This window comes from Bombina bombina, chromosome 1, assembly GCF_027579735.1.
Source record: "Bombina bombina isolate aBomBom1 chromosome 1, aBomBom1.pri, whole genome shotgun sequence".
Taxonomy (NCBI): domain Eukaryota; kingdom Metazoa; phylum Chordata; class Amphibia; order Anura; family Bombinatoridae; genus Bombina; species Bombina bombina.
Genome location: NC_069499.1, coordinates 447,404,009 through 447,427,027, shown reverse-complemented (window position 1 = coordinate 447,427,027; position 23,019 = coordinate 447,404,009). Strand labels below are relative to the sequence as shown.

Here is a 23,019-nt window from a genome sequence, read left to right as displayed (position 1 = left end):
GTGTGCTAGATGATGGTATAGTTAATTCAGTAACATGGCAGCACTCCTGTCACATCCTTTAAAGTGACATGAGACCCATTTTTTCACCTTATAATTTACAAAGAGCATGCAATTTTAAACAACTGACTTCTATTATCTAATGTGCTTCATTCTCTTGATATCCTTTGTTGAAAAGCATATCAAAATAGTCTTAGAAGCTGCTGATTGATGGCTGCACATAGATGCCTCGTGTGATTGGCTCACCCATATGCATTGATATTTTTTCAACAAAGGATATCTAAAGATTGAAGCACATTAGATAATAGAAATAAATTGGAATGTTGTTTAAAGGGACATTAAACACTAAATAAATGCTAGATAGAATAATGCATTCAAAGAAAAGATTAGTATGAGAATAGCATGTAGATGTATTTTATAAAGTTGCATTAGTTGTTTAAATATTGACAAAATAAGTGTAAAGTTTTAATGTCTATAAAACAATGGGAAATGCCATGTTGTAACTTAGGTTGCCTTCTCTTCTGTGGCCAATTAGGAACAGTTATAAATAGGTCACTAGAGTGTGCAGCCAATGACTGTGTGGAATATAACAGTGTTCTGCACTTCTATTTCTAACAGCAACTGAAAAGCTCACATTTTCAGAATGAAATTGTAGGAAAAGGGAACAAAACAAATAATGAAAGTATATTGCAGAGTTTTTTTAAATAAATATATATATATATATATATATATATATATATATATATATATATATATATATATAAAAGCCAAAGAGAGCACTCGCCTTCAATCAAAGTGAAATGTATTCCACATTGTTGTGAACGTTTTCGGTGAGTGACCCCGTCTTCAGACAAATTCAAACAGAAAAATAACTTTTCTGTTTGAATTTGTCTGATGACGGGGTCACTCCCCGAAAACGTTCACAACAATATGGAATAAATTTAACTTTGATTGAAGGCGAGTGCTCTCTTTGACTTTCTTATTTATACATTGTGGGAAGCACCCCAAATTTATTGAGTATTGCGAATGCTGGACTTTTTGCATAACTATATATATATATATATATATATATATATATATATATATAGAGAGAGAGAGAGAGAGAGAGATAGATAGATAGATAGATAGATAGATAGATAGATAGATAGATACGGTGTATATATATATATCCAATCGCACGTGTTCCAGCACTCCAACTTTGGTAGTTTAATACAGGACCTGGGTGCAATCCTCTAAACACATGTAGATACGAAAACAGGAAAGGGAGGGCACTCTCAGGATTTATATGAATAGAAAATCATTGACAACATAGAAAAATCATAAGTCGACGTTTCGGCCTACAAGGAAGCCTTCATCAGGACAAATAAGAAACTCCAATAGGCACTCTGTGCCGTATCAACGCGCCAGGAGAGATAGAAACGTCGACTTATGATTTTTCTATGTTGTCATGATGAAAAATAAATGATTTTCTATTCATATAAATCCTGAGAGTGCCCTCCCTTTCCTGTTTTCGTATATATATATATATATATATATATATACATATATACATATATACAGTATATATATATATATATATATGATTTATCATTTTATATTTCCATCTCAAAGTGTTTAATGCCCCTTTAAAATTGTATCCTCTATTTGAATCATGAAAGCAATATTTTGGGTTTCATGTCCCTTTAAACATTAGGAGTGATGGTTGTTGAAAGTGTTTTTAAAAAGGCATCATTTTATTTTCCTACGGACAATAGCTCAATAAAACTCACAAAGATGTTTTTTATGACTCGCTAGCACTTACTCTCACTTCTAGAACTAAAAAAAAACACCCTTCTCATAAATGTATTCAAATGACCTGTTCAGTATTGGCTCTTAAGACGAACTAGCAAAGACAGCTTTATTGGTCTCCTTAACTACAAATGGATTGTATTCAATACAGAATAGCATTTAAATGTTACAGGGATATCACACATTGTACAGAAGGTGCTTTAATATGTAAAGTTCCGTGAGCCATCTCTGTAGATAGTGCATATGTCGGATGAATGGATTGTTGTATTTTACTGATTAAGGGAATATTGTAGTGTTCATTAGAGCATTTATTTAAAAACAAGCTCCTTTGTTTTATCCCTACAAAGGGGTTAAATGTATAGTCAAAGTTGTTCTTTTGTGCAACTACAGATAAGGATACAGCTGGTGAGCCAATCAGAAGAAGGAATATATGTGTTTGCTCCAATCACTAGTTGTATCCTCATCTGGAGCAGATTAGGGGTGTTTCTCGAGTGCAACTTTGAGTCAAAAGCATAGTATAGAAGAAGGTAGTTTGTAAAATACGCTAACAAAATGGATCCAATATGTTTTTACAATACAATGTCCCTTTAACTCTTCTAATTTTTCTTTTGTAAGCATTATGTATTATTTTTAGTGCTGATACAGCCTGGAATCAGTCTATAGATAAACCGACTACATATTAGAATGCCTTCCATTTGAAATAATATGTGGAGATGCTTCTGTCAAGCTTGAGTTGCTCATCAATCTTTACTGACAATATAAACTTTCATGCCATTCATTATTGTATGCATAAGACTCTATAAATGCTTCGCTTTCAGTTAAGGGACAATATAATTATAAATTGAAATTAATGATGTCATAGAACACTGTTTCTCAACTCTTATCCTTAAGGACCACTACACAGGGCAGTTTTTAAAATATCCCAGCTTGAGCTCTTGCAGTTAATTGGTGACTCATTAACTGTAATTAATGTAGATGTACGTAAACAGGGATCAGATCTGTTAGTGGTCCTTGAGGATTGGAGACAAAAATCAACGATGTAGTAGAGATAGCTTTGTAAAGCAACCTAATAAATCCTAAAGGAACTAATGTGCTGTGCTATTGCACATTAGTATTCTTATTTCAGCTCATTGACAAAGGTAATTTTTGCATCAAACAATCCTTAGTGAGGACAGATCTCTATTATTTTAATTGTTTTGGTTGTTGATTCATTAAACTCTGCAGAAGTTTTCCAGCAGCTGGATTAAAGGGATGATCACATGCACATAATAAACTCTATTCTTCTACACCATAAAGCATCTTCTTAACTTATGATTTGGTGGGTGGAAAACAGCAGATACATGTAGATCACTTTAAAAGAATTCTAAAGTCATATTGAAGGGACGTTGTACTGTTAAATGTTCTCACCTTTAGCCTGATAGAATGTATTAAATGCGTACATACAACTCCTTTATCCTTATTTTATCATGTAAAACAGCTGATTTTGCCTATTAAAACCATCACCTATATTGAAAATTTCCGTAGTGCAGTATTGGCTATAGAAAAGCTATAGAAAGTTTTACTGTGTGAAATGCACCAATGGACTAAAATAAGCTACTACCAGGTAGTTACCAGGCCATAGAACAAGCCCCTAAACTGTTGTTCGTTCCAGGCACATTGCTTCTCTTTCTGTATGTATTTGTATTATGACCCTGGAGAAAGTCTCCCTAAGGGTAATGGCAGAAACCAGATATGGACTCCATGCTTAGAGGGATATGGCTGCACCTCACTGACAAGGCCCAAAGGAGGCCGAAACAATCATCTAGGGTTGTCATTTTCCTTTTTCAGAGGGGAATTGCCTGGTATTTCAGGGCTGGACTGACCTTGTTAGGTGTGATCAGACTAATATACTTCAGGAAAGTTCTACGCTGTGAAAAGAACAATCCGGCTAAAAGAAGATACTACAAGGTGGTAATCAGGTCATAGGACAAGCTACTGAGCTGCTGTTCGTTCCTGGCAGATTGCTTCTTATTCTGTATGTATTTATAGAAAAGGTATGTAAGCAAGAGTAAGCTGCAGAAATCAACTTCCTAATGGAGGAGAGCCTAGCTCATTTGAAAAGGTGTTCTTGCAACTGCTTTGAATACAATGAACACTTATCAAATGCTTCCCTGAGTACATTGTCCCTTAAAATACTAAAATTTCAGCCTATGAAACCATGCATTTTGGTGGCAGCCACAAGAATGTTCCAACATCCTGGTTACAAATTACTAACCAATAGACTATACCACTCAAATTGAAAGGTTGCTCTATTAATTAACCTCTGTGTGTATCTCTATAGCAAAAAGTACTGATCTTTTCTGCTAAACTTCAGTATCATAGCTTGATGTTTTCACTTAGCATCTATCCCCTTGCTCCTTTTCTAATTTTGGTTTAATGTCTTGATGCATTAAATATTTTTTAATTAAACTATATTGAAAGGTACATAATTTAATAGGCGATAATAAGTATTTCTGAATTAAGCTGCACATTATGATATTATGTAATTATAAGTAACATGTCAGAATCAATATAGTATATAGATTCAGTATGCTTTATGAAACACGTGGACATTGTTAAAGTATCTGATAATGTGTAATGGTAACATAGCAACTGAGAATTTAACAACCAGAGAACCAGAATAACTATTTACCATGTTCATATGTGTCAGCTTCATTTTGTTGTTAGGATAGCTGTGTGCATATCCCAGGTATTCTTGAAAAGATACTTTTTACCACCTCCATTGGAAATCTATTCCATGATTTAACTTAATTTTAACAAAAATATAATTTATTCTTACCTGATAAATTAATTTCTTTCATGGTGAATATGGTGCACAAGCTATTACTTCTGGGATTTCCACTCCTGACCACTAGGAGGAAGAAAGGAGTTCCAAAACTCCAAGAGCACTTAAAACCCCTCCCACCTGAGTGAAAACTAGTCTGGCGTATAGCCAAGCAAGAATAAGAAGAAAGGTAGGAAAGGATAAGAGTAAGAACACAAGAGGGGAAAAAAGAGGTGCATAATTGAACTTCTGCCATGGACTTTCACCACCATGAAATAAATGAATTTATCAGGTAAGCATAAATTATATTTTCTTTCATAAAGGTGGTGAGAGTCCACAAGCCATTACTCCTGGAAAACTTATACCAAAGCTGTGGAATCCACAGGTAATGAAGGTGGGACAAAAACTATTAATTAAAATTTTATTTTATTATTTATTCTTCTCCTTTTTAATCTTTTATTCAAATTCTTTATCTAACTCAGTTTTTTTTTTTGCTTTTTTTGCTGCCAAAAAACAAGATATAAACACAATAATACTTAATGTCCAGAAACAACTGCCTGAAGGACTTTACTACTGAAAGCTGCTTCAGAAGAAGCAAAACATCAAAATGGTAGAATTTAGTAAAATTATGTGAGAAAGACGAAGTAGCTGCCTTACAAATTTGATCAACAAATGCTTCATTCTTAAAAGCACAGGAAGTAGCAACTGGCCTAATAGGAAAAACAGACAAGTTAAAAACAGAATCTTCCAAGACAAAAGCTTAATGTCCAGATCATGAATAGGTTCAAAAAGAGAAATTGACTTAATCACTGAATTTATCCTGACTTAAGCTTCCAAAAAACTCTGAATATCAAGAAGCTTAGCAATCTTCCTTTCAAAGAGACTAAATCTGGCCCTGTAAAGATTTGGCTGATAAACCCTTATCCAAACCATCCTGAAGAAACTGAAGAATTCTAGGAGTTCTAAAAGAGTGCCAGCTAAAACCATGTTTTCCACACCAAGAAATAAAGGCCCTACAAACCTTGTGATATATCTTCCTTGTCACAGATTTACAATCCTGAATCAAAGTCTCAATAAGCGAATTAGAAAAACCCCTCCGTCTTAAAACTGGACCTTGAGAAAGAAGGTTGTGGGGCAGAGGAAGAGGCCACAGAGGACAACTGGACATCTGCACCAGATCTGCAAAATAAGTTATGTGAGGCCTAGCTGGAGCAATCAGAATTACTGTTGATACCTCCTGCTTGATTCTAGCTATCACTCTTGGTAATAGAGCAAGAGGAGGAAAAATGTAAGCCAGGTGAAACAACCAAGGAGCTACTATAGCATCCACAAACTCTGCCTGAGTATCCATGAACCACGCAAAGTATCTGGAAAGCTTGTTGTTAAATTAAGAAGACAACAGATTTATTGCTGGAAGATCTCATAGACCCACATTCTTTCAGATGAAGAGATCACTCCCCTGAATGAAGCGATTGGCAACTGAGGAAAATCTGCTTCCCAATTGCTTATCCCTGGAATATGTACTGCAGAGATTGTACAAAAACTGGTCTCTGCCTAAGTCAGTATTCAGGACACATAACTCATCTCCAGGGAACTGTAAGTTCCCCCATGTTGTTTGTTGTAAGCCACTGCTGTGACATTGTCTATTTTTTTCAGGAGAGACCAATTCTGAAGAGCCCTGAAAACTGCACAGAGTTCCAGAACATTTATCAGTAAGCTCGCCTCCTGAGGCAATCAAAGGATGCCCCTAGAACAATGGACTGATGATGTATCAACCAAGAAAGGCATTGTCTTGTTCTGAAATCCATAATAAATTTATGAGATGGCTGAGTATAATCCCTGCACCACTGATGTAGCATACAAAGATGGAGAGGTCTAATGTGAAATCGAGCAAAATGAAGAGCATCTGATGCTGCTATCACCAGACCTAGCACCTCCATGCAAAGAGCTACGGAGGGAAAAAGAACTGACTAAGAATAACTTAAGCCTGCTTTAATCCGTCAAAGAAAGTTTCATGGAGACTGAATCTATTAAATAAAAAAAATGATTATCCAACCATGCTCTTGAAGAAACAACAAGAGTCTGCCAGTATGACGAACTGTTAAATGTAAATCTGGAGCCTGTACCAAGATATTCTCTAGTTAAGCTTTTCCTTTGATTCTATTGGCTGATTTGAATTTGAAGATTCAAATCAGTCAATAGAAATGCAAGGGTACCCTTATATAAAAGGGGTACTACACATTCAGTGTGCGGCTGCAGACTGCATGAAGAGGAGCTTCGCGCTGAGGTTCTGAAGAGGAGGACTGATGTTGCCACAGCCGTCACCGTGCCTCTGCCGGGATATAGTTAGAAGATGCCGGAATGAAGTTCGAAGACGGACCGCTGCCGCAATGAAGATGGGGCGCCGCCCATCATCATTGGTGAGTACCAACTTTGGGGTTAGTGTTAGGTTTGTTTTTATTTTTTGGTGTGTTTTTTTTTTATAGATTAGGTTTTATTTTTTTGGGCAGCAAAAGAGCTGATTGCCCTCTTAAGAGCAATGCATATCCAAATGCCCTTTTCAGGGTTTTTTTTATTTTGGGGGGTTGTAATGTTAGAGGGTTTATTGATCGCTTTAGGGCAATGCCCTACAAAAGTCCCTTTTAAGGGCTATTGGTAGTTTAATTTTAGAACAGGTTTTTTTTTTTTTTTTTTAATTTTATTTTTTAAGCTGTATTAGAATAGGATTACTTTTCTTTATTTTTGGCAATTTATTTTTTTATTTCGTGTAATGTTAGTTTTTCTTTTTTAAACTTTAATGTTAGGTTTTTAATTTTTCTGTAATGTTAGTTTTTTTTCTGTAATTTTTTTTAGTGTAATGTTAGGGTTTTTATTTTGTGTAAAGTTAGGTTTTTATTTTTAAAGGTAAGATTAAGTTTGTATTTAGTTTTACATGTAAGTTTTTTTATTTTTAAGGTAGTTTTTTTTTTTTTTAGTAAATTTAGGGGTATTTTAATTTTGGTTAAGTTAGGGGGTGCTAGGTTAAGGGGTTTAGATGTTAGTTTATAACTTTGCATTGTGGGGGTATGGCGGTTTAGGGGTTAATAGGTTAGGTACTTTGCTATTTGGGGCGGCTGTTAAGGGGAATTGTTTATTTAGGTACTTTGCATTGTGGGGGGTGGCGGTTTAGGGGTTAATAGGTTAGGTACTTTGCTATTTGGGGGTGACGGTTAAGGGGTTGTTTATTTAGGTACTTTGCATTGTGGGGTGGCAGTTTATGGGTTAATAGTTTATTTAGGTACTTTGCAATTTGGGGGGGGTGGTGGTTTAGGGGTTAATAGTTTATTTAGGTACTTTGCATTGTGGGGGATGGCGGTTTAAGGGTTAATAGGTTAGGTACTTTGCTATTTGGGGGTGACGGTTAAGGGGTTGTTTATTTTGGTACTTTGCATTGTGGGGGTGGCAGTTTATGGGTTAATAGTTTATTTAGGTACTTTGCAATTGGGGGGATGGTGATTTAGGGGTTAATATTTTATTTAGGTACTTAGGTACTTTGCGATATAGGGGGTAGCGATATAGGGGTTAATAGTTTATTTAGGTTAATTTGTGATGTGGGGGGATGGCGGTTTTGGGTTTAATAGTTTATTTAAGTACTTTGCGATATGGGGGGTGGTGGTTTGGGTTTAATAGGCTAGGGGCTTATGGTAGGGTGTTTTTTTCCCACTTTTTGTCTCCATTAATTTCTATGGGGGAATACATGCAAGCACATGCGAAAACTCCGATAAGGATATACGTGCTTTTGGGTTACCGCTAGAGCAAAATACATTTTTTTTTTCAACAAGCGGAAAAAGCTTAACGCTAGCAATCATTCGCTAAAGCAAAAAATATAGTTATTGCGGCACTTGTAATCTAGCCCATAGTATGTAAAATAAGGATCCTGTAGACCATATTCCTATATGTAATGAATATGTACAGCACTAAGGGCCAGATTACAAGTGGAGCGCTAATTAACTGTGCTAGAAGTTTGGCTTTTTACGCTCGTTGGGTTGCACTCGTATTATGAGTTGAAAGTAAACTGTTTTCACTTGCGCGCTAACCCAACAAGCCAAAGTTAGAATATTGCGTGCGCATTAACGTATTACCCCATAGAAGTCAATGGAAAGAAAAAAGTGGAAAAAACCTGAACATCCTACTAACCCGACATGAAAATATGAATATTTTACATTCCAATGTTCTTCACGTACAAGAATATGTTCTATTTATTCATAAATAAGTATTTCTATATATTTCTGATTTTTTTTTATACAATATATATTTATACCTACTAGTGCAGCCTATAATGTTGGCAGAAGGAACCACAACAAAACCGAAGGATGGTTACTCACCACCCACGGTAAAGAGGGAAATCTGTCCCACAGGAATCTGCACTGAGCGGCTGGCGTTGTCTTCAGTATGCGCTCCTACTGTGTCTGTACCCGGGCTCCAGAACACTTCCGGGTTCCACGTGTTACACTCCTCCAATGGTAGTCAGGTAACGGATCTCCCAAACAAGACGTCACATAGACTTTGAACCCACAGCGTAACTTGGAGGTGCCAAAGCCAGTCAGGGAAAGTAGGTAACTTGAAAAGTAGAAGAAAAGGCTGGCACTTCTCTTGGATTACAATAAAACGATCTTTATTTCAGTCACTTTAAAATAAGCAGGAGTGCAAAGCTAGGAAGTATGCTTTACATGTTTCGGCATTTCAGCCTTAATCATAAGCGAGCTTGTAACCCAAGAGAAGTGCCAGCCTTTTTCTTCTACTTTTCAAGTTTTTTTTATATATATATATATATATATATATACAGATTATTATATACAGGTATAGATGTATACTGATATATATAGGAATATCTATTTATAAATACATAGAACATATTCTGCTATGTGAAGAACAATGGAATGTGAAATATTTACAATAAAAATACAATATAACACTTTATTAAAAATGAATATTGAATAAATATGTTTTTACATGTTTTCATCTACTTGACTGCAAAGCAGTGACGTGCTGTCATAGGAGGCAGGTGAGGCAGCGGCTCCCCTGTCCTATGTGTGTAATTACAGTTTTTTAATCATGTTTAATTTTAAAAAAAAAATATAAGTTTTTATTTAAGTTTTTTTTTGTACTCAAAGTTACCCCCCTAACCCCCCCCCCAGCTGAATCCACCACCATGATATAGAAGGCTGCCTGACTACTAGAAGCAATACATTGACATTCCATCCCCATCCATATTGCGCAAGGAAGGAGAGGCTGTGAGCCCTTCAGCTGCCTTCCCATTGCGCAACACGGATATCTTGCAAATTAAGGGTATGAGCCGTGAGAGAAAGCGCCACAAGCAACCTCTGGAGCCCTCAGCCAATCAGGTTTCTTCTCACAGTCAGAGTGACATCACTCTTGTGGAGCCTGTAGGAGGAGGCATGTTATATGCTGGAGCGGGAACACAAGTGACCAAGCAGTGAGTGTGCGGACATCGATTGACTACTGACTTGACTGTCTTCAACTACTTGTCTTGTCCTGTCCTGCCTGGAGTCTGGAAAAACTTGTTGCTGCAATGCTGTTAGTCTGGTAAGTACATGAACACCACCAGTCACTCACCACAAAGTGTCATATACTAAGCATTATTTTTTATTTTTATATTATTATTTTACAGATTTTTTTTCGTCTGAAACTTTTCTGGGGGGGGGGTGTCCCGGGTGCCGCGAAGGGGGGGTGCGGGTGCCGCGAAGGGGGGGGGGGTGCGGGTGCCGCTAAGGGGGGGAGCTGGCATGTGAATTATTATGGAAAAAATCATAAAGCATATTTTATGTCAGTGTTTGGTTTTTCCAAGAACTTTGCAAAGGGCCATGGTTCTAATACTCTGCAGTCTTGTTTTCTTTCTATCTAGATCACACCTGCCGTGAAGGATACAGTAGGTTTAGAATCCTGACAGTTAGAAATAAGAATCAGAAAGCAACTGTCAGGATTCTAAACCTTCTGTACCCTTCACAGCAAGTTTGATCTAGATAGATAGAAAAGAATACTGCAGAGTATTAGAACCATGGTCCTTTGCAATGTTCTTGGAAAAAACAAACACTGACATAAAATATGCATTCTTATTAACAGATTAAAATAAAAAAGAAATAAATGAGGAAGCCTTCAGGAATTGACAAATGTATCATTAGTGCTCTAAGACAGGATGTTTTCTGTTACCAAATCTACATCAGTCACTTCTATGATAAAATTTCTTAGATAAATTGTAAGAATAATAGCAATGAAAAAATATCTGTTTTCAGCCTTCAGTGGTAGGAATAACCTGATAGACTAATTCATATCACTTTATAAAGTAAAACATCATGAGGGGGGTTTAAGGGGATATCTGTAATACTCTACAAGCCCCACAAACCTCTGGACACAGATTTTTACTTTTGGCTGTCAGTAAAACACACAGATTAATATTTTACACCTTTTCTTGGTTGTTAGTAACACACCCAGATCAGTACACACTAACACACATGCATGTACGTACACAAACACGCACATCTAGACACACATAATGTTGTTTAAGAAAAGAAAGCACATATATTGGGAATTATAGTCCTAAACAATATGCAGATTAATCAAGAACATAGCAGGTCTGCCTTCTAGTTCACTTTAAAGGGATATAATAATCTACTGCACCAAATGTTATAAACAAACTTTAAAACTTTATTCCAGTAGGTACAAGCAAATGCAACGTTTCGGGAACAGTTCCCTTAATCATGCATAGAATCAACAGGTGTGCGTTAAGCCTTTATAACCTCTATCCTTAAACCTCATCGCCATTTCATTTAATCTCTGTTCTGCCAAAGAGTTATCTGTTACTATTCTTTTAACCCTTAGCATTTGGCTACGTGGGAGAGAATTCTTTAGTCAATCAGGATGATAACTATCATATGCAAATAGTGTGTTTCTATCAGTGAGTGGTGATGAGGTTTAAGGATAGAGGTTATCCTGGCCCAATGGTAAATGATGAGAAAAGAAGGATTCTGGAGGAAGCACCTGTCAGAATTGAGAAAGAGAATAAGCCACAGTGTATAGTTTGTGTCACTCAGTATAATCCTTACAGCAAAGATATCTCTAAAATTATACACCAACATTGGAATGTTCTCAAGGATTGTAATCCTGACATCATACCCTTTAAAGATCCCCCCCACAATGGCCTATAAAAGAGTACCGAATTTAAAAGACAAGTTGGTTAAGAGTGATGTGGGATCCAGAAAACTACAGGGTCAAACCTAAATTACATCTAAAAATACTGTCACTTTCCCATGTTTGGGATGTGCCAGTTGTAATGCTGTTATTAAAGGTAAAGATTTTTTACATCCCTTAACAGGTAAAAAATTCAGAATTAGGGAACATTTCACGTGTGACTCATCTTATATCATTTACCTAATAAAATGTCCTTGTTCCAGGATTTACCTAGGTGAGACGACCAGAAAGGTAAGAGATAGGATGAGTCAACACAGGTCAAATATCCGCTGTGGAGATTTAAATGCCCCTGTTACCAGTCACTTTTTGGAGGCTGGGCACAGTATTAGTCAGCTCAGGTGGCAAATAATTGATGGCATAGGTAAGCTACGTAGAGTAGGTAACAGGGAACAATTATTAAGACAAAAGGAATCCTTTTGGATCCATAAACTTAACACCATGGTTCCTGTGGTTAGATTTTGCTGTCTTTCTATAAGGTTAAATATTTAGAGGCATCTGACTGATATAGGTATTTTTAATAGGTTTGTATTATAGCAAAGGTTATCAATAAAGGTTAAGCATAAAAGTAAGGTAAATTGTTATAGTTGAATGTATTAGTATATGACACCAGCTAGGTGGCGCTGTATCATTGTAATCTTGATAAGTGTGGAAAGGGTTAAAGCTTCACTTTATAAAGGCTTAATGCACACCTGTTGATTCTATGCATGATTAAGGGAACTGTTCCTGAAACGTTGCATTTGCTTGTACCTACTGGAATAAAGTTTTAAAGTTTGTTTATAACATTTGGTGCAGTGGATTATTACACTTGATCATTGGAGAGGAAAGCAGTCTCCTCTGTTCCACTGGCAACTTAAAGAAAACAAGGAAGGAAATAAGGTACTGTTTGTACATTGTTTGGTGCTGTTTCCACTTTAAAGGGACATCGTACTATGCTTTACCTGCAAGTGTATTTAGTTGTTTGAAAATAACTGATTTACCTTTATTTTGTTAACTGAAATAGCTGCATTTTCCTTTAGAAACCACCACCTAGACTGAAAATATGAATAATAAATGTAAAAGAGAGACAAATATTTTTGTATTTCAAATAGCTGGTTGTGCTAAGCCATAAAGAGCATATAAGGTTCAGCCCATACAAATAGACTGAACCTACAGGTAAAGCAGACTTGTTGCTGTTCCCCAAGTCTAAACATGGTTAGGTATTAAAATTCTCTTTATGGCTTAGCACAACCAGCTATTTTATATACAAAAATATTTGTCTCTCTTTTACACCCCACTGGGATATTAATCAGTGCTATTGTCTCCTGTGTACATAGCTTTTCTACAAAAATACATTTGTTATTCATATTTTTAGTGTAGGAGGGGGCAATAGGGTAGAGAGGGGCAGAGAAGGTAGGTAGGTGGAGCAAAGAGGAGGTGGGGGGCCCTGCCAAACTTTTGCCTGGGGGCCCTAGTTGGTCTCAGTCCGCCTCTGGATCTGAGTGTGATGCATCCATCTCATAATCGGATGCATGACGGCCCGGGTATAATTACTACTATATTCTTTCTCTTCTGAATTGTTGTGTCTGTTTTTATTTATTGTAGGTAAAGGAGTTTTGTGACAAAACTTTTCCTTTACCTGCAATAAATAAAAACAGACACAATTCAGAAGAGAAAGACCATAGTAGTAATTGAAATACCCGTCACGCATCCGCATATGAGAGTCTGAAGCTGAACTCTGAGTCTGAAGCCCTTTGACAGTGACACCCCTGCCTGCCCGTTTGTTTAACTGTATAACCCATGATGGAGCGCCTTGTCTTGTGCGCAGCTTGTGAAAAGGACTTAGAAAGGAAAGACTGAGGCTGAGCTAAATATACAAGGACATGTACAGTACAATTTTGCGATTTGTAACTGATAGAAGCAGCACAATTAATAGGATCAAAATTATGTTACTATAATATTGAGTACATTAAATTATTACCAAAATGTATGATACCAGGATTCCCAAACAGCCTTTGGGATTTTTTCTAGCTTCAAAAGGCTAACCTTACTTTGGTTGCATCTTCTACAACTGACTGTGAGAAAAATACATTTAGACTTATAGTTTTAACACTGGGAAAAGAGACACAGAGGGTTGCATACAATTTTCCTTCCTTCTACTGAATGGTCCAACTTGAATGTGGGTTGGTGAATTGAAACTGGAATATTAAGAACATTCCCAATAAATTTGAGCCCAGGCCCCAGACAATCCCTATACACTTATAGTAACTTGCTTGTGTGTGAAACATATCTTCTGTGGTAGGGAAGAAATATCACAAGGATATTTTCTTTTACTTCTCCACCTGCCACACATCTGGCCTGAGATGCTATTTTGCCATATATATGGCGTAGGGTGATCAGGCCCAGAATCTGTAAATGGTATAGATTTTACACAAGAGGTATTAGCACTCAATACTGGTTGATATGTTTTGTGCTCCACAAGTAGTCTAGGCTTGACTGTATGTGTGTGTATATGTGTATATATATATATATATATATATATATATATATATATAATGTGTGTGTTTTTCTGGAGTATCCTAGCCAATGCCTAACCAGTCTCTGACCTCACCGCACGTCACTGCTGCAAAGGGCTCCAATACACTGATATATATACCTATATATGTGTACATTTGTATTTATGTGTTTATATGTGTGTGTGTGTGTGTATATATATATATATATATATATATATGTAAATACATATATACACATATAAATACATAAAAACATATGTACACATATATAGACATATATATATATATATACTCACATACATAGATATCCATCTTTAGACATGTATATATATATATATGTATCTCTATGTTAAAACCCTTTACCTGCATTTTTTCTCTAACACCTGAGATATCATATCTTTGAGACCTTATAACTTTTGTGTGCAATATTTTATTTTAATAATTTTATTAGATGATGTTATTATAAGTGTAACTTTGTAATGTATTTTTTATGTGTTTTGTGACACTCTTTAGTTTCGTGAAATAGTTAAACAGAGCTCTGGGAACGCTATAATTATTCTAGCGTAAATCGCGATTAAGCTCAAGTGATCGGGTTTAGTTTCAACTCGTAATACCAGCGGTAAACCCGATTAGCACAAACGCCCATGATAAACCCCTTATCGCTCGGAGGCAAGCGTTAGCACTCCACTCGTAATCTGGCCCTAAGTGTACCTACTAATAGCCTGTAGACTATGTGACTGCTTACATAAAAAACAACATATTTACCTATCAAGCACCCACTCTACTGAACTTACCATTTGCAGAAAAATACTGCTTTCAGTAGACAGCTAATCCAGACTGCAGAAGATATTTGTATGTAGCGAATAACAAACCAACAGGAGGAGGCTAGGGACCGATCCCCGCGACACCTGCGGCAGACCTGTGACTAACTCCCACTAGTTATAATTGTGCCACTACCCCATACTCCATAACTTCCCTCTGTCCAAACAGTACCTCTGAGGGGAAAATGGGCCTCAAATCAGTCTGAGGACCCCTCTCCCAGAAGAACATCTGAAACACCTCCATTCTTCACCTTCCTCCTGCGGAGGCAAATATAAGACTAGTTTCAAGTAAGGTAGGTGTTGTTTTAAGGATAAGGAATCTGTGCCTTATAACAGTGGTCAAGAGTGAAATTCCCAGGCGTAATGGCTTGTGGTCTCTCACCATTTTTATGAAAGAAATATATGTAACAGATTATTATACTATGAAATTAATATAAAATATACTGTATAAAAACTGTATCTAATAGCATATATAGCACAGGTACAATCACTTCATACCAGAACTTGTATTGTGTGGATGTTAAGCGTAAATAGAAAGAAGCAAATTGTAGTCAAGATAGATATTTTTTCAGCAAGTGGTTGCTCTGTTATAATGTATGGCATAATAATTATGTCTCAAAAAAATTAATCGTGATAATTCATGCAAATAACAGTAACCTCTTTGGTTCCCATTTCAGTGTGTTGAAATGAAGTGCAATTGTTTTTAGATGTAATGTAAATACAAAAATAAGGACATTTTAATTATAGGTATCACCAGACCCACCTACCGGAAATCTGTTGGAAGGGTTTTGGAAGAACTATATTAGGCTATTATTAATGTCAAAAATGTGTCTGGCCTTATGTCCCAATTTCTTTAATTAAGTTGTGTGCAGAAGCTTACATTTTGATTCCATTTGCTACAAATAATAGTTGGCTATATTACGAATTTTGCGTTATGAGTGAAAAAGCAGCGTTATGGCTCTTTTTCACTACCGCTGCTATTACGTATCTTGTAGGTATAGCTGTACCGCACACTTTTTTGGCCGTCATGCAACGTAACTACCGCACTTTTTAAAAAGTCCTTTTTCAATGGGACTTCCACAGCGCCAGTATTACGAGTTTGCCTGTCCAGCCAAAAAGTGAGAGGTACAGCCCATAACTACAAGGAGGCATATTTAAGAAAAGTCTTGCGGACCTGTTCCGACAGTGCGGATCAGGTCCGCAAGACATTGCTGAATGCGGAAAGCAATACGCTCTCCGCATTTAACATTGCACCAGCAGCTCACAAGAGCTGCTGGTGCAACGCCGCCCCCTGCAGACTCGCGGCCAATCAGCCACCAGCAGGGGGTGTCAATCAACCCGATCGTACTCGATCGGGTTGATTTCCGGCGATTCCTGTCCGCCTGCTCAGAGCAGTCGGACAGGGTTATGGAGCAGCGGTCTTTGTGACCGCTGCTTCATAACTGCTGTTTCTGGCGAGTCTGAAGACTCACCAGAAACACGGGCACGGGCCTTTCGGAGCTTGATAGATAGATAGGCCCCTAAATCCGTACCGTAAACTGAAAGTCAGTAGTTATGGGTTTTACGCTACAAAGCTGTAACATAAAACTCATAACTAAAGTGTCACAAAGTACACTAACACCCATAAATTACCTATTAACCTCTAAACCGAGGCCCTCCCGCATAGCAAACACTAAAATAAATGTATTAACCCCTAATCTGCCGCTCCGGACATCGCCGCCACTATAATAAACATATTAACCCCTAAACCGCCGCACTCCCGCATCATAAACACTAGTTAAATATTATTAACCCCTAATCTGCTGCCCCCAATGTCGCCGCCACTATACTAAAGTTATTAACCCCTAAACCTCTGGCCTCCCACATCAGTAACACTAAATATATTAACCCCTAAACCATACCCTAAGTCTAACCCTAACACCCCTAACTTTAATATAATTAAATAAATCTAAATAAAACTTACTATAATTAACTAAGAAATTTCTATTTAAAACTAAATACTTACCTATAAAATAAACCCTAAGCTTGCTACAATATAACTAATAGTTACATTGTAGCTAGCTTAGGTTTTATTTTTATTTCACTGCTAAGTTTGTATTTATTTTAACTAGGTAGACTAGTTAGTAAATAGTTATTAACTATTTACTAACTATCTAGTTAAAATAAATACAAATTTACCTGTAAAATAAAACCTAACCTGCCTCACACTAACACCTAACATTACACTAAAATTAAATAAATTACATTAATTAAATACAATTAACTAAATTACAAAAAAAATAAACACTAAATTACACAAAATAAAAAAGAAATGATCAAATATTTAAACTAATTACACCTAATCTAATAGCCCGATCAAAATAAAAAAGCCCCCAAAATAAAAAAAAAAACCCTAGCCTAAACTAAACTGCCAATAGCTCTTAAAAGGGCCTTTTGCGGAGCATTGCCCCAAAGAAATCAGCTCTTTTACCTGTAAAAAAAAATACAAACAACTCCCCAACAGTAAAACCCACCACCCACACAACCAAACCCCCCAAATAAAATCCTATCTAAAAAACCTAAGCTCCCCATTGCCCTGAAAAGGGCATTTGGATGGGCATTGCCCTTAAAAGGGCATTTAGCTCTTTTTCTGTGCCCAAACCCTAATCTAAAAATAAAACCGACCCTATAAACCCTTAATAAAACTTAACATTAACCCCGAAGATCCACTTACAGTTTTTGAAGACCGGACATCCATCCTCATCAAGCCGGGAGAAGTCTTCATCCAAGCGGGCAGAAGTCCTTAATGAAGCTGGAAGAAGTCTTCATCCAAGTGGCAAGAAGTCGTCCTTCAGGCGGGCAGATGTCTTCATCCAGACGGCATCTTCTATCTTCATCCTTCCGTCGTAGAGCGGCTCCATCTTCAAGACATCCGGCGCAGAGCATCCTCGTCTTTCGATTCCTCTTGAAGAATGAAGGTTCCTTTAAATGACGTCATCCAAGATGGCGTCCCTTGAATAAAAGGGTAAAAAATCCTATTGGCTGATCCAATCAGCCAATAGGATTGAGCTTGTATTCTATTGGCTGATTGGAACACATTACATCAGCCAATAGATTTTTTACCCTTTAATTCCGATTGGCTGATAGAATTCTATCAGCCAAACGGAATTCAAGGGACGCCATCTTGGATGACGTCATTTAAAGGAACCTTCATTCTTCAAGAGGAATTGAAAGAAGAGGATGCTCTGCGCCGGATGTCTTGAAGATGGAGCCGGTCCCCGTCGGAAGGATGAAGATAGAAGATGCCGTCTGGATGAAGACTTCTGTCCGCCTGGAGGACGACTTCTTGCCGCTTGGATGAAGACTTCTCCCGGCTTGATGAGGATGGATGTCCGGTCTTCAAAAACTGTAAGTGGGTCTTCGGGGGTTAGTGTTAGGTTTTATTAAGGGTTTATTGGGTGGGTTTTATTTTTAGAGTAGGGTTTGGGCACAGAAAAAGAGCTAAATGCCCTTTTAAGGACAATGCCCATCCAAATGCCCTTTTCAGGGCAATGGGGAGCTTAGGATTTTTAGATAGGATTTTATTTGGGGGGTTTGGTTGTGTGGGTGGTGGGTTTTACTGTTGTGTGGTTGTTTGTATTTTTTTTTACAGGTAAAAGAGCTGATTTCTTTGGGGCAATACCCCGTAAAAGGCCCTTTTAAGGGCTATTGGCAGTTTAGTTTAGGCTAGCTGATTTTTTATTTTGGGGGGCTTTTTAATTTTGATAGGGCTATTAGATTAGGCGTAATTAGTTTAAATATTTGATCATTTCTTTTTTATTTTGTGTAATTTAGTGTTTATTTTTTTTTTTGTAATTTAGTTAATTGTATTTAATTAATGTAATTTATTTAATTTATTTTAGTGTAATGTTAGGTGTTAGTGTGAGGCAGGGTAGGTTTTATTTTACAGGTAAATTTGTATTTATTTTAACTAGATAGTTAGCAAATAGTTAATAACTATTTACTAACTAGTCTACCTAGTTAAAATAAATACAAACTTGGCAGTGAAATAAAAATAAAACCTAAGCTAGCTACAATGTAACTATTAGTTATATTGTAACAAGCTTAGGGTTTATTTTATAGGTAAGTATTTTTAAATAGGAATTATTTAGTTAATGATAGTAAGTTTTATTTAGATTTATTTTAATTATATTAAAGTTAGGGGTGTTAGGGTTAGGGTTAGCGTTAGACTTAGGTTTAGGGGTTAATATATTTTTTTAGTGTTAGTGATGTGGGAGGCCAGAGGTTTAGCGGTTAATAACTTTAGTGGCGGCAGCAACATTGGGGTGGCAGATTAGGGGTTAATAAGTGTAGGTGGGTGGCGGCAACATAGGGGGCGGCAGATTAGGGGTTAATAAGTGAAGGTAGGTGGCGGCGATGTCAGGAGTGGCAGATTAGGTGTTAATAAGTGTAATGTAGGTGTCGGCGATGTCGGGGGTAGAAGATTAGGGGTGTTTAGACTCAGGGTTTATGTTAGGGTGTTAGATGTAAACATAAATTTTCTTTCCCCATAGGATTCAATGGGGCTGTGTTATGGAGCTTTACGCTCCTTTATTGCAGGTGTTAGGCTTTTTTTAAGCCGGCTCTCCCCATTGATGTCTATGGGGAAATCGTGCACAAGCACGTAAAACCAGCTCAAAGCAGCGCTGGTATTTGTGTGCGGTAAGGAGTTCAACGCTCACACTGCCATATTGCCTGCTAACGCTGGGTTTTTGCAAACCTGTAATAGCAGCGATATTAATGGTGAGCGGTGGAAATAACTTGCAAGTTATTACCGAGCCTCTCATAACGCAAAACTCGTCATCTGACCAATTGTTAATAAGCACCATACAGTCTGTAGATAGACAAGTCCTGGTGTGCAAGTCATCATGTATTTGGACATTTTACCTTTTCCCTCAAGAGAATTGCAGAACATTGAAGCAAGACGCCCATCATCTTATGAGGATTCCACGTGACAGAATCAGCTCTAAAAATAAGAGAGAAACAAATTGCATAAATGTATTTGAACTTACTGGAAAATAAAGAACAGATGTTATTAGCAGATGTGCCCAGTACTATTAGATTATCGTTATTAGATTATACATTTTTTGTAAAATGTTTAAAAATAAACAGAACATTCTAAGTGAAGAACAATTTCAAGGATTTCTATTAAAAAACATTAAAATAGTTTAGAAAGGATATTGCATATTTCAAGGCATTTGAATGGGAAGGGAGGGCTCAAAAGTGTATGTGTGTATATATATATATATATATATATATATATATATATATATGTTTGTGTGTATATATTTGTATACAGGGAGTGCAGAATTATTAGGCAAATGAGTATTTTGACCACATCATCCTCTTTATGCATGTTGTCTTACTCCAAGCTGTATAGGCTCGAAAGCCTACTACCAATTAAGCATATTAGGTGATGTGCATCTCTGTAATGAGAAGGGGTGTGGTCTAATGACATCAACACCCTATATCAGGTGTGCATAATTATTAGGCAACTTCCTTTCCTTTGGCAAAATTGGTCAAAAGAAGGACTTGACAGGCTCACAAAAGTCAAAAATAGTGAGATATCTTGCAGAGGGATGCAGCACTCTTAAAATTGCAAAGCTTCTGAAGCGTGATCATCGAACAATCAAGCGTTTCATTCAAAATAGTCAACAGGGTCGCAAGAAGCGTGTGGAAAAACCAAGGCGCAAAATAACTGCCCATGAACTGAGAAAAGTCAAGCGTGCAGCTGCCAAGATGCCACTTGCCACCAGTTTGGCCATATTTCAGAGCTGCAACATCACTGGAGTGCCCAAAAGCACAAGGTGTGCAATACTCAGAGACATGGCCAAGGTAAGAAAGGCTGAAAGACGACCACCACTGAACAAGACACACAAGCTGAAACGTCAAGACTGGGCCAAGAAATATCTCAAGACTGATTTTTCTAAGGTTTTATGGACTGATGAAATGAGAGTGAGTCTTGATGGGCCAGATGGATGGGCCCGTGGCTGGATTGGTAAAGGGCAGAGAGCTCCAGTCCGACTCAGACGCCAGCAAGGTGGAGTACTGGTTTGGGCTGGTATAATCAAAGATGAGCTTGTGGGGCCTTTTCGGGTTGAGGATGGAGTCAAGCTCAACTCCCAGTCCTACTGCCAGTTTCTGGAAGACACCTTCTTCAAGCAGTGGTACAGGAAGAAGTCTGCATCCTTCAAGAAAAACATGATTTTCATGCAGGACAATGCTCCATCACACGCGTCCAAGTACTCCACAGCGTGGCTGGCAAGAAAGGGTATAAAAGAAGAAAATCTAATGACATGGCCTCCTTGTTCACCTGATCTGAACCCCATTGAGAACCTGTGGTCCATCATAAAATGTGAGATTTACAAGGAGGGAAAACAGTAAACCTCTCTGAACAGTGTCTGGGAGGCTGTGGTTGCTGCTGCACGCAATGTTGATGGTGAACAGATCAAAACACTGACAGAATCCATGGATGGCAGGCTTTTGAGTGTCTTTGCAAAGAAAGGTGGCTATATTGGTCACTGATTTGTTTTTGTTTTGTTTTTGAATGTCAGAAATGTATATTTGTGAATGTTGAGATGTTATATTGGTTTCACTGGTAAAAATAAATAATTGAAATGGGTATATATTTGTTTTTTGTTAAGTTGCCTAATAATTATGCACAGTAATAGTCACCTGCACACACAGATATCCCCCTAAAATAGCTATAACTAAAAACAAACTAAAAACTACTTCCAAAACTATTCAGCTTTGATATTAATGAGTTTTTTGGTTCATTGAGAACATGGTTGTTGTTCAATAATAAAATTAATCCTCAAAAATACAACTTGCCTAATAATTCTGCACTCCCTGTATATAGATATATAAGTATGTGTGCACAAACACATAAATACACATGTATACACACACACATACAAATATTTAGACATATATGGCCAGATTACGAGTGGAGCATGAAATATCGATTATGCTAGTGCGATATTTGCACTCCACTCAGTAATACCAGCGCACACAAATGTGCACTGGTATTACAAGTAAATCGCAACGCGACCTCACATTCACATTGCAGAGAAGCATTGCGCTCACAAGAGCACACTTCCATAGGCTCCAATGGGAGCCTCGTTCTCATGCCGTGAGACACGGCTGAAAACCTAGCTCAGCGAAGGGGGTAAGTTGCGCATCGATGAGCAGCATAGTGTAAAAATATACCAGCTCACACCAGCTCACTTTAACCCCAAACAATTGCTTTGTGCAGTTATTTTTTATTAAAATAAAATGCAAATTGTTTTTTATATAAAAAACAACCTTTACATCAACAACAACTGGGGTGCAATTGGGGCGCATTTAGAACATTAACCTGATCTGATCTCTGGTTACTTTTCGGAGAACGGTAGCTCACGGTAGCAATAACCAGACATTTATCACGGGCACGTGATAAATTAGCACTCTACTTGTAATCTAGCTCATACTGTGTGTGTGTGTGTGTATATATACAGTATATATATAAACTTGGTGGACAGAGCACTCCCATTCGCAGATAACCAAAGTAACAGAAAAAATAATTACAGAGCATCAAAAAATTGCACTCTTTGGTTTTAATGCAGAGCAAAGCAGGTTTATTTTGTGATGTTTTGGGGCGTCTGAGGAAGGGGTAAACACCCCGAAAACGTCACAGATTAAACCTGCTTTGCTCTGCATTAAAACCAAAGGGTGCAATTTTTTGATGAGATATATATACTTTTGAGGCCTTCCCAATTAAACAACTTGACATTTATACCATATCGTTTTCAAAAAATTCAGTATTAAACATGTTTTTTTATTAATTTGGTGTATATATAAATGTAATACCTTA

General features: G+C 37.2%; 1 protein-coding gene across 2 annotated transcripts in view; it reads right to left on the bottom strand.

Annotated features, from left to right (window-relative positions):
• The window catches only part of GAD1 (glutamate decarboxylase 1), a 170,324-nt gene that overhangs the window by 40,121 nt on the left and 107,184 nt on the right, over nt 1-23,019 (bottom strand). Inside the window, exons 12-13 of one of the 2 annotated variants that reach the window (XM_053690083.1) lie at nt 20,055-20,133; nt 19,999-20,001 (exon numbers count right to left, since the gene is read on the bottom strand). In XM_053690083.1, coding sequence (XP_053546058.1) covers nt 19,999-20,001; nt 20,055-20,133 — 82 coding nt within the window. The remainder of the gene's footprint in view (nt 1-19,998; nt 20,002-20,054; nt 20,134-23,019) is intronic. The other variant, XM_053690082.1, reaches the window with a different exon arrangement.